The following is a 12,649-nucleotide window of genomic DNA, read 5'->3' on the forward strand; positions in this document are numbered from 1 at the left end:
TCCATCTATTCTAACATTCCCACCTCCCAAATAAACAACCAGGCCTAGAAAATGTGCAAGGCCCTGTCTAAATTTACCTATCACTATTTACAGAAACAGACTAAGCACCCACCTAAATGGGGTGGGTGCTACATATGTATAAGCCAAAAGGCTGAAGGTCTATTTCTTTGCACAAGTACAATGCTGAAAACCCCTGTGATGGAAACCTGTCATTTAGATTTTTTGAATTTTGAACAAGCCCTAAATGGAAATATTTTGTCTGGTCTGTACTTGCTAATGAGGGCTACATTTGAGCTGTACCGCTCCAATAGACAAGTAGACAGTCCAAAAAATATAGTCCAAAAAAAGCAACTAAAATAGCAGGCACTCGAGTAAAGCCCCGTACACACGACCAGACTTTTCAACATCCAAAGTCTGACGGAATGATTCCGGCAGACTATTCGATCGTGTGTGGGCTGCAACGGACTTTTGATTCGCAAAAGTCTGACAGACTTTAGAAATGGAACATGCTTCAAATTTTTCCGCCAGAACTCTGCCGGACCCAGAAATCCGCTCGTGTGTGTGGTAGTCTGATGGACTAAAACCGACGCTAGGGCAGCTATTGGCTACTGGCTATGAACTTCCTTATTCGAGTCCAGTCGTACGTCATCACGTTCGAATCCGTCGGAGTTTGGTGTGATTGTGTGTGGCCAAGTCCGCTCATTCGGAAAGTCCGTCAGAACTCTGTCAGAACTCCGGCAGAACTCCTTCGAAAGTCTGTCGGACATAAGTCTGGTCGTGTGTACGCGGCATAACAGGGCATGTATTGATAAATCCAAAGAAACAACAAAGAGGCTGCTCAAACCTCATATGAACTTGGGATGGAGATCACTCAGAACAGCTGCATTGCCAGTAAACTGCACTGCCATGCTCCATATCCTGGTCCTAGAGAGTGGGATAGTGCATAATAATGTGGTCCCAACGCAGGATATTATCCAAGAGAGTTCTGGCAGCCGCTGGAGTCCCACAATGGAGATGGGCAGGAACTAGAAGTGATATGGCCGTCCGACCAGATAAATTATCACAACCTAGAGGTAGAACCAAAATGGAGGAGGATACAGCTTCGGGATATGGAGCACAGCAGCTGTTGAGCAGCAGTGAGTCCTTCTTACAATGGTTGGCTATTTATTTTGTCACCTATGTGTACCAATTTGACATTCTTGATTGGGATTAATAAACTTGTGGATTTTAATTATTCCTTCTTTTTTTTTTATAAATTCTTTATTTTTTCATCTTTTCTTTCCATAGATTTCACATTACATTTCGTTATACATCTACAACTTCTTTAACAGCTATAACAGTCTTATAATATTTCAATCCATACCTCAATTCCACGTCATCCTCCCCCTTCCCTCACCCTTCCCTCCCAGAAAAATAAATAAATAAATATAAAAAAAAAAAAAAATGTTTGAATTTTCACTATAATCCCCCCCCTCACTCCCCCCCCCCCCCCACCACCACCCGCCTGCTCTATCATATTTCGAAATGTTTTACATCATACTTTCTCTATAATTTAGATATGGAGCCCAGATCTTCTGATATTTCTCATCTTGATCTCTCATTGTCATTGTTAAATTTTCCATTTGTTGGATTTCTGCAATTCTCTGAAACCACTGTGCTCTAGCTGGAGGGTTGCTTTTTTTCCACAGAACCGGGATACATGCCCTTGCTGCTATCAATAAATGTCTCAGCAAAGAATTTTTGAATCTTTCTATTGCCATTGGGATGTCCAGCAGCAGAAAAGTTGCCGGTTTATCTCCCAGGTCAATTCCTGTAATCCTTACAATAGTATCGGCTACCATCTCCCAGAACACTCTAATTTTTGGACATTCCCAAAATATATGTAATAATGTTCCTTCTGCTCCATGACATCTCCAACATGTCTCTGATATCTGGGGGTAAATTTGATGTAACACTTTTGGTGTTCTATACCACCTAGTAAGGATCTTGTATCCCCCTTCTTGATATCTGCTTGCCATCGAGGCCTTTTGATTAAACAACAGCATCTTATCCTTTTGTTCTGGGGAAAACGTAGTCCCTAAATCTCTTTCCCAAGCCTGTAAAAAGGGCAAATCTTGTGAAGTCTCCTGTTCTATTAACATACTATAAAAATAAGACATCAGATGTCTCAGTTCCTCTCCTTTCAAACAGATCTCTTCAAACTCAGTCAATGCCCTTATTTCTACGTATACCTTTGATTTAGATCTAATAAAGGCTTCTAATTGCCTCATTCTGAAAGGGTCTAGTCCTAATGTCATTCCTTTTTCAATATCTTTTTTAGTCATTAACCGATTGCCTACCGAGAAATGACAAATTCTACTCATACCTCTATCTTGTATTGTTTTAAACTTTGGATCTGTCATTCCCGGTAGAAATGCTGGGGTACCAAGGATAGGAAGGAGCGGACTGGGAATTCTTGAAATAGATGTTTTCCTGAATACTCTTTTAGTTATTCGTAATGTCTCCCCTAGTATTGGATGTTTTCTCAATCCCATTGGTATTTCTGTATCTGGAATCCACACTAATCCTTCCAATGGGATATCTGTCGCTGCTTGTTCTGTCTGTATCCACGGTTTTTAGTTTTTAAGCCTACACCATTCCACTACTCTAGTTAAGTGTGAAGCCTCCTGGTATTTTATTGGATCTGGAAGTCCTATCCCTCCTTTTCCTTTGGGGAGTACTAAAATATCTCGACGTACTCTTGCTGGTTTCCCAGCCCAGATGAACTTCATAAATCTTGATCTAAGATCCTTAAACAAACTTGAAGGGATCTTAATTGGTATAGTTTGAATTATATATAACAGTCTGGGCATCACATTCATCTTAATAATATTGGTTCTCCCGAACCATGTAAAAATCTCTTTGTCCCATTTTTGAAGATCACTTTTGATCTGTCTTACCAGTGGGATATAGTTAAGTTCGAACAGTTCATTTAGATTTTTTGACATTTTTGTTCCTAAGTAACTTATATATGAATTCGTCCATCTAAAATCAAATTGCGTGGACACTGCTTGCAACTGAGGCGAATCCATCTCTACTCCCATTGCCTCCGATTTTCCATAGTTTATTCTAAAGTTGGATATTTTCCCATATTCTCGTAGCTCCATTAGTAAAGATGGGAGAGATTATTCCTTCTGAATTGCCTGATTATCTTCTATTCCAGTGGTCTCCAATCTGCAGCCAGGGGGCTAGACGTGGCCCTTTTGCTTGCTTTTATCTGGTCCTTGGAACACTTTTTCTTTCACTGACAACCAGTGAAGGGGCACAGTTCCTCCACATGACACCAACAATGGGGCCCGATGACACCAATGGTGGGGCACAATTCATCTAGTTGAAACCAAAGATGAGGCATTGTTTACTTCAAATGAAGCATGTTATACTCCTGATGGCCACAGTATGGCCCCCTTAAAGTCTGAAGAACCGTAAACTGGCCCTTTGTTTAGAAGGTTTGGAGACCCTTGTTCTATGCAAAAGCTACTACTTTATAAGGACTGTGGAACATTACACAATGCGGACACTCATTTTTGTTTTTATATGTTTAGATAGATATCTAGATAGATAGATAGCAAGATATTGCACCTAAAATGCACTTTTTGATGTTGGTATAATGCAATGATAAATGCCTTGCCATCACCGCACTACCTTATTGAGAGAGCTGCTATTAACAATAACATTACCCAAAATGTGATTCCTCTTCTTGATTACAGTGTGTAGGGTAGACCAAGTGCACTCTTGCAAAAAGAGTAGGGGAGCATGTACATAATATCAAAAAAGGAAAATAAGTTCACAGGGTACCCTGCCATTAAAAAACAAAACAAAAAAAAAAAAAAACATAGGAAGGATTCAAAAAAGCTGAATTGGGCCATTCTGCAGGTACAGGTAAATTGGAGGAGTGGGTATACCAGGCATTTCTTGGATCATACAGAAAGGGAGTGAATATTCAGGTTGAGGACATTACACCCATAAGACCTGAATGTGGATTTTAAGATTACCTGCTACGTCTGATTAGAGTAGAAGTTATTGTAAGAGCCGGTTCACACAGGGGCGACTCGTCAGGCGATTTAGCCGCCTGACAAGTCGCGTCCCGATCTGTGCAATGGAACCGTTCTAATCAGAGCGACTCAAGTAGCTCTGACTTAGAAAAAGGTTTCTGTACGACTTTTGGGGCGACTTGCATTGACTTCTATACAGAAGTCATTTTTTGCAAGCCGCCGCTAAAGTCGGATCCCGGTCGCCTGAGACAGTCGCGCTGCAAGTCGTACTGCCTCAGTGTGAACCGGGTCTAAGGATCTAGCATGCTAAAAGAACTGGACATAGGTAATCAAAAATAATATTTAGGCATTTTTAATCTTTTAAGGCTTAGGTATTAGCGTTACCTAGCCCTCTAGAAACATATCCTATATACTATAATTATTATTTCTCTGCTAGAATTGGAGACATGGGGAAAAAAGGGTTGTTGAATTAGGTATGTTCCCTGGGTTCCTTTGGGGCTATGCACATTAGGAGAAGCAGCTGTACCTGTGCAGCCACTGAATCTCAATTGACAGCTGTTAATGCCTACATGGGGATGCCCAGAACACCTGCACATTCCCATGCAGGTAAAAACATCCCTCATGCAGGACACGGGTGCATACACCCAATGTGTATGAGGTCTTTCTATAAATGATTAAAAATTCTAAAAATGTATCCTGAAATATAAATAATTTTGCGCTTTCCATTTTACTGTTAAAATCCCACCTATATATGTTTAATAAATCACCATGCAAGAGAGTGGTCTGGATTTTAGGAACAGTATGGCCTGAGATTTTAAACTATTTGAGGTCTCACTGAAGAAGCGAGAGAGAGCACTGATTGCAGTGATATCATGAAGCTCCATAAAGAAATAGTTTGATGAGTTTGGTGTGGTGGAACTTCAGTAGCCTGCACAGAGCCCTGACCTCAACCCAACTAAACACCTTCAGGATGAATTGGAACTTGTGAACCAGGTCTTCTTGTCCAACATCATTATTACATGAGCTCATAAATGCTCTTTTGTCTAAATAAGAAACATTTCCACAAAACACTTCAACATCTTGTAAAAAGTCTTTCCAGAAGAGTGGAGGCTGTTATGATTACATAGTGGAGGCCAAGACTGTAATAGCCATGGTCTTGGAGTGGGACATCCAACAAGCATAGGGGCAATGGTTATATGGCCAAAAGTTTCTCGCTAGATAAATGAGATATACTTTCTTGTGCTTAAAGATCAATCTGTTGTTGTCATCAGTTTTTTTTCACATAGATGGCAGCCGGTATTGAAAGTAAAAGAATTAGGAAGGCTTTGAGCCCAACATAAGCTCCAAGTATTGCATCCCCTGTAAGACACAATGTATTCCCTGTAAGATAGAAACAAAAATGAATGTCAGGCAGCATAAAGATATTCATAAGCTTAAATATTGTAACATAACTCACCATCACTACTTTATTAAATTTTAAATTGATTCCTCCTCACTATGCCTGGTTGCCCATAGCCAATTTCTTTGATGCTCCATTAGTGGCAGACCCTCCGATGTCATCACATACAACGCAGGACCAGCAGTCCTAAATTGTATGTGAGGACATGGTGGGCTGACCACATTGGAGGGAAGAGGAAAGCTCCAAATATCAGGGGCGCAAGGGAGAAATTATGTTTAATTGCCTTTTAATGTTACCCTAGACAAAAAAAAAATGATTTAACCCTAGCATTGCAAGAGCAGTGCCCCCACGGCAAGGATAACTTCAGATTGTTTTTCTAGAGTTCTGTTCAAACACATCAAACATTATTTACCCATTTTATCAGCACACACAGCTATGGACTGGAATCATTTTTATGTTTTTTAGCCATGGGTCTATTTAGTCAATAACTCTGTTGCTGCTTATCATATTTTTAGAATGTGGGGGTGTAAGTTCTTGATTTTCAACTTCCTTTACAGACCAAACTATCCAGCAAAACTGGCAGCTAGAGGGTTCAGACAAACCATTTAACACTTATGCCGCGTACACACGGTCGGAGAATCCGTCGAAATGCGTCTTATCGGACCGTGTCGTCAGATAATCCGACTGTGTGTGGTATGCATCGGATTGATTCTGTCCGAATCTCCGTCGGACCCAATTTTCCAACATGTTGGAAATATTTCCTGGCCAACTGGGCCGGTCGGACATATTCCGATCATGTGTAGAGAATTTTGATCGGACCAAGTGCCACGCATGCTCAGATCAAATTCCTACATCAAAGCTATTGGCTACTAGCCTGAATGTAGTCCCATCGTAACGAAATTACGTCATCACGTTCTGAAAGATCGGATTTTTTGCCAACTTTGTCCGACCGTGTGTATGCAACAGTTTCGGACACAATCCGTCAGACTAAATCTGACGGACAAAATCCGACGGATTTGGTTGTGGAAATCTCCAACCGTGTGTACAGGGGCTTACAGGAATACTTTCAATGATCACCTTTTATCCCTTGTACTGGGGACATTTACTTTTTGGGCTATCTGGAACCTATTTTCCACCATACAGTTCCCTGGGGACCTTTGACATCATATAACCTGCTTTATTTGTTAGACTCCATAAGCTTTGTAAATCTATTATACTTTGAGAACTTTGTTATGAGCATGGGTGTAATTTTGTATATTTTTGCATATTTGTATATCCATTATACCTCTGTTTTAGAATTTTCCTGATCTGTGGTCCAAGGGCAAACCCCTGAAGAAGATAATTTAGGTTGAAACACGTCAGTGCCTTTTGGAAGTGTACAATCAGAAAATATTGCCATATGGTGTACTCTCTTTTTATCCACTGTTTACTGAAAATATGATGCCTATAAGGGATATTTTTATGATTTCAAAATAAAAATACAATTTTACTTTATTTAATGTGTTGCTTTCCTTTGCTCTTACAAGGCCCTGGTCCTTTCTATTCCCCATTTTCCTTGTGGATTCCTCTTCTAGGAAATGAATCATCTTTTTATACCTTGCTGTATATATTGCAATATGTTTCCTTTTTATATGTAGTGAATTTTTTATAATAATGAAAAATGTTAATGCAAAAAGAACCGGCTGATAACCCAAAGTCAAAGACTACTGCAAATTAATCCTATGAATACATTCATTACATTATTAAGTTGAATTTAACTCCACATTTCCAAAAGACTTTGTTGGGCCGTGTACATACAACATATACGAATGGTTTCCCAAGTTTAACCCCAATACAAAAAGAATCTTATTAGAATATTCAGACTATGCTCACAAGAAAAAAAATGAATGGATTCAAATGAATTTCAATCATTCGTTATGTCGTTACGTTTTTTTGGATGCTTGAAACATTAACAAAGTGCCCAAACTATCGCATTTTGTCAACTGTATGAAACAAATGAATATGAATGAATTTGTGTTTTCATTTCAATTTATTTTGGATTCATTACTATTGTGATTTGGATACGTCCAAATCCCCAAATCATGTAAATTTCTTCTGAATTTCAAAGAACAAATTGCATATGTCTACGGCTCACTGCACTCAGAAGTAGCCGGGTGACAGTTCAGGATTACCAGCAAGTCAGGCTGCAACTGAGAGACATAAAACACCTCCGCTCTGAAACAATGTCTAGGATAAGTTTCGTCCTTATAGAGTTATTTACATTTTCCCCTCCTCACATGTTGGTTTCTAGAAGCGGCAAATGGCTGCTAGAACTAAGCCCCGAATCACAGAGGGCGGTCATAAGTTACACCATACCCTGGTGCTCCAACAGACCAACCGAGAAGTGAGGGAAGGTATATATACATAGTGATATAGTTTATAGTTAAGGGCCTGGTAGACCATATTAAAGGAAAAACAAGACAAAAGTCCATCCAGGAATCCCACGCAGGGGTTTAACTTCATTAAGCACTCATAAATGAAAACATACCAAGCCACCTGGCTCTCTCATCAGCAGTTCATCTGCTTGCTCTCAACAGAGTTTATGCTTTCCAGCCCCCTGGACCCACTGATTTCCTTAGTCTTCCCGACTCTCAAAGCTGGCCAGCCTTTCCCAGTCCCTGGGCAAAGAATCCCCTTAAATGGGCTACAGTCTCCCACAGGGCAGACCACTCTCCAGACACTGGTCTGTCTTCACACAGCCACAGCAAGCTGCTCACACTTCACCTTCCTCCACCCTCTGCTCTCACCAGCCCCTCGTTATATAGGCTGTGTGCACCTGGACACACACCCTGTTGACTATCCACAAGACCCAGACACAGGGTTGGAGATCCCATCCCACCCAAGACTCTGAAGGATCTCCAAACTACAGAGCCCCATAGGGAACTAGCAAAACCTGGAGAAAACCTGGAGAAAACTGCCAGATATGTTTCAAATATACGCTCTGTAGCTCTACACTCAGCCAATATGCAGACTCTGTGTCCACTTTAACCCTATTTTCATAGGGTCAGAGCCTCGCTCTTCCACATATCCCCCCTCTTGTTTCAATCCGGAGAAACACCTGCACCCACCATAGCAGTTGGGACACCTCTGTGCTGGTCATCAGCCACATAGGCCCAACCCTTTTTTCGGATGCGCTTCCAGGCATGCCCTACCCTGGATCACAACGTGTTCCTACAGTTCTGTATCCTCAGCCTACTCCCTCTGTCCTTGGGGTTCCTGAGCTCACATTTCTTTTCTGGTGGCCCACTGCCTTTCCTGCTACTTCCTTTCAACTCAGTTTCCAGATTCTGTAGGGAACCTGCTCCAGACACTACACCAGATGAGGAACCACCTTTTCCCTCACTGGTACCTGCTTTCCCCATCACAATAGGTCTCTTGGGTTTACCAACTCCTTTGCCATTACCCTTGACCACCAACTGCCCAGAGCTCAACATCTGTGTATCACGTTCATTTTCTAAGAAATTATTCATGGTCATATGAAGGTCATTATTTACACTATTTAACATTCAGTAATGCGCCACCATTTCTCCAATTACCAATGCCGTCAGTTCTTTCTTGCTCGGGGTTTGTTAGGGCCAGGCCCACGGAGGGACAACACACAGGTGAGCAGATATCCCCTATGGGACCTTCACAAGGCTTCACTTCACCTGTTGTCCAAATCTCTGTGGGCAGTTGTCCTAACAATTGAACAACGCATGACCCATTTCAAGCAGTACCAATTTTTGCCAGCTCACACTTTTCCATGTCACAATTTATTTTCCTCTCTATACTATATTTGAGAGCGTCTCCGGGTACCCAAATTTGTACCTCTCTGCAGGTGACAAACAGAATCTCTGCTTTTGCCGTGCCCATATATGGCCCTTCCTTCTTAGGAGGTCTAGCGGGTAAGGCAGTACCCACGCCATTTACTATACCCTGCTCAGACGCACCTTGGACCGCACTAGCAGAAATGTCTATCACCGCATCAGGTAGAGAGACCTCTGATGTCTCCAGCAGCCCCCTAGAGCGCCTTCTGTACTGAACCGTATCCGGAAGCACCATCACAGGGAACTGTGAGATCACTTGCCAGACTACTAATAAGCACCGTACCACCTAGTTCCACTGGTGATTAATGTTACCCAGAACAGCTTGCATTACCTGGCTCCACCCTTTGGTAACATGCAGCACTACCACATCTGACTGTAATGGAGGCACCCAGGTATACAAGGAATGTGTTTTCATCAGTTCAAGCAGTTCCACTAGCGTATCTGTAATTTCTACACATGTCACATCAATATGCAAAACATGTTTGGGGACTTTTCCCTTATCAGAGACATGGAGGGGCTCATTCACTGCAGCTTGAGGCCGAGACATTTAAAGGGGCCTCCACCTCACTGGAGGTATCAATCACAGCCCGTTGCTCTTCTGGACCACTGTCAGACACATGTCTCCCACTCATCCCCTCTAACTCACCAATAAGCCTCTGCAAGTCAACATTTATTACCTTGTCACCTTGACACTTGAAATTTAGCGGCTGGGTTGTGAACACCACATCTGCCATGCATGTGCCCTAATCCAGCCCTTCCGACTGTAGGGAAAAAAAACCTTGCAGGGACCAACGCACCCTTAACCATCGGTTACTCTGCAATCTCCCTGTCTGGCATAGTAGTTGTTGTATTTACACCCCTGTCGCCCAACTGTCCCAATCCATTGCGGTTCCATTATGAGGGCTCAACAGTACCTCACCATCTGCTCTAGGAGGCACGTGGGATTCTGCTGCTTTTACTCTTTGCTAATGCTTCATCAAAAAAGGCAGGCTGCAATACACCATCACCACCTTGCTCTGGGGGCGCTAACACACTCAGCTGTTTACATCCAGCTTTGGCCAGCTGACTTAACCCCTTACCAACTGGGTTACACATATGGTAAATAGGGATGAGCTTCGAGTTCGACTCAAACTCATGTTCGACTCGAACATTGCCTGTTCGCCTGTTCGGTGAACAGTGAACAATTTGGGGTGTTCTCGGCAAATTCGAAAAACCGCAGAACACCCTGTACAAGTCTATGGGAGAAATCTAAAGTGCTAATTTTAAAGACTAATATGCAAGTTTTTGTCCTAAAAACTGAAGTTTTTTCGGGAGCAGTGACATAGACATAGACTTTAATAGGGTTCTAAAGTTCACACGAAGTTTAGGTCTGTTCGCAGGTTCTGGTGCGAACCGAACCGGGGGGGTGTTCAGCTCATCCTTAAAGCGGAGGTCCACCCTAAAATGGACCTCCGCTCATCGGAATCCCCCCCCCTCCGGTGCCACAATCGGCACCTTTCAGGGGGGAGGGGGGTGCAGTTACCTGGATAATCCAGGTAACTGCACCCACTTTCAGGCTAGCTCTCTGCGGAAAGGGGCGTACGTTACGCCCCTTTCCGCAAGCGCCCGCCCCCTTCAGCAAGTGCCCCGCTGCCTGCTGGGAAACACACAGCTCCCAGAGGCAGCGGGGACCGTCCGGATTGCGCCGCGCGGCTCGCGCATGCGCAGTAGGGAACCGGGAAATGAAGCCGAAAGGCTCCATTTCCTGATTCCCATACCCAAGATGGCGGCGGCACGAGCGAGCGATCGGCTTCGGGTGCCGACATCGCGGGGGCGCTGGACAGGTAAGTGTCACTATTTAAAAGTCAGCAGCTGCAGTATTTGTAGCTGCTGGCTTTTAAAAAAAAAAAAAAAAAACGCGGAGTCCCGGTGGACTCCCGCTTTAATGGTAAATGGACTGGTCACACAAACTCTCACTGCATGGTGTAGACCCAGTCTGTTCCACCAGAGCAAATTCAGTGCTGTCCTGTAAAATCTCTGGCTCAAACGCATGGAGAACCCCTAAGACTTCCATGGACAACCCTGTGGCTGTGTGTCTGGTTGCCAAGGGAGACATCCCTCTTTCCTCATTACTTTTGAACACATCACAATAAGAACATGTATCATCAGCAATACCTTTACCTTCAGCATTCATAGACATAGCAGTGTTATAAGCTTTAAGAGGCTGGTTTTGGTCAGAACACTTCCTCTCCCATGGCATTATTTTGCCTACTAGGGCAACTCCACAGTTGTCCTTGGAAACCACATGCCTCACCACTGCGGGCTCCTGGGAGGTTTCCCTGGGCATCTCTGCAGCACCTGTCACTAGGGAACTTGCACTCAAACTGTATTGGTCACCCCTAGGTTACCACTTCCAGCACATTACACCAGGAACATTCTTTTTTGAGTTCTTAACCTTGCTGCAGGTTGAGCTTCAACCTGTGTCTCCCCACTACTCAGGGTAGCACACTGCAGAAAGTCCATTTTTACACCTTCTGCCAATCTCCCAGCCAGATATACTCCCACTTCACTGGGATCAATCCCACAAACTGCAACAGTCTTACCATAATCTGTAGCAGGTAACTCTGGCTTCATTTGAGTACGTTGTCTATCCTTTATCGCACTTTTACATTGTTATACAAGCTTTGTAGCAAAGTGTTATTTTTTCCGTGTTGTCACATGAAAAGATAGGGGTGTACTCACTTTGGTGAGATACTGTATGTAACGAAACGTCCCTACACTCCACTTGAGTGCTTTTGTCATATACCACTTCCTCCCAGTCTGAATATAGATATCAGATATTCCAACCGCTTGCCGCAGTGCTGTATGGGCCGTGAGCGCCACTCGAATTTGGCGAGAACGGCCCATAATGTTCTGGTTTCGCCGAACGGGTGAACAGCCGGTGTTTGAGTTGAACATGGGTTCGACTCGAACACTCAGCTTATCCCTAGTGAGGAGTGCGGAGTGTACGGCGGTGGGTAGTATGTGCAGGATGGTCTCTTTATTTGTATTTATTTATTTTTTTTTACAATTAATTTTTTTTTCCCCAAAATGCTTTTTGGGGGCTTTTTGTAGGGCAATTGACAGTATCAGAATTTTTTCATTTTTTACATTTTTTTTTTTTTTTGGCCCAGCTCAAAACATTCCGATGGGGAACGAAGTTATAAAAGTTGTACGTCACAGCAAAAGCCTGTGAGGAGGTATTTGACAACCTCAGCGCTAACCAGGCCACGCCATCAAAGCAAATATTTAAAAAAATGGCAGTACTAAAAGATCAATGGGGGCAAACAGAAAGATGAACAATACAAATAAAGATGTATATCTAAATAGGAAGAAAAACAAGACAAAAGGCAGCT

At 42.9% G+C, this 12,649-nt stretch overlaps 1 protein-coding gene across 1 annotated transcript in view; it reads right to left on the minus strand.

The window, feature by feature from the left end:
* Window positions 1-3,174: 3,174 nt before the first annotated feature.
* LOC143962326 (uncharacterized) overlaps window positions 3,175-12,649 on the minus strand; it is a 39,434-nt gene continuing 29,959 nt past the window's right edge. Inside the window, exon 4 of the mRNA XM_077471626.1 lies at window positions 3,175-5,411. Coding sequence (XP_077327752.1) covers window positions 5,299-5,411 — 113 coding nt within the window. The 3' untranslated portion in view covers window positions 3,175-5,298. The remainder of the gene's footprint in view (window positions 5,412-12,649) is intronic.

This window comes from Lithobates pipiens, unplaced genomic scaffold, assembly GCF_037356315.1.
Source record: "Lithobates pipiens isolate NorthernLeopardFrog02 unplaced genomic scaffold, aLitPip1_a1.2 Scaffold_8, whole genome shotgun sequence".
Classification (NCBI taxonomy): Eukaryota; Metazoa; Chordata; class Amphibia; order Anura; family Ranidae; genus Lithobates; species Lithobates pipiens.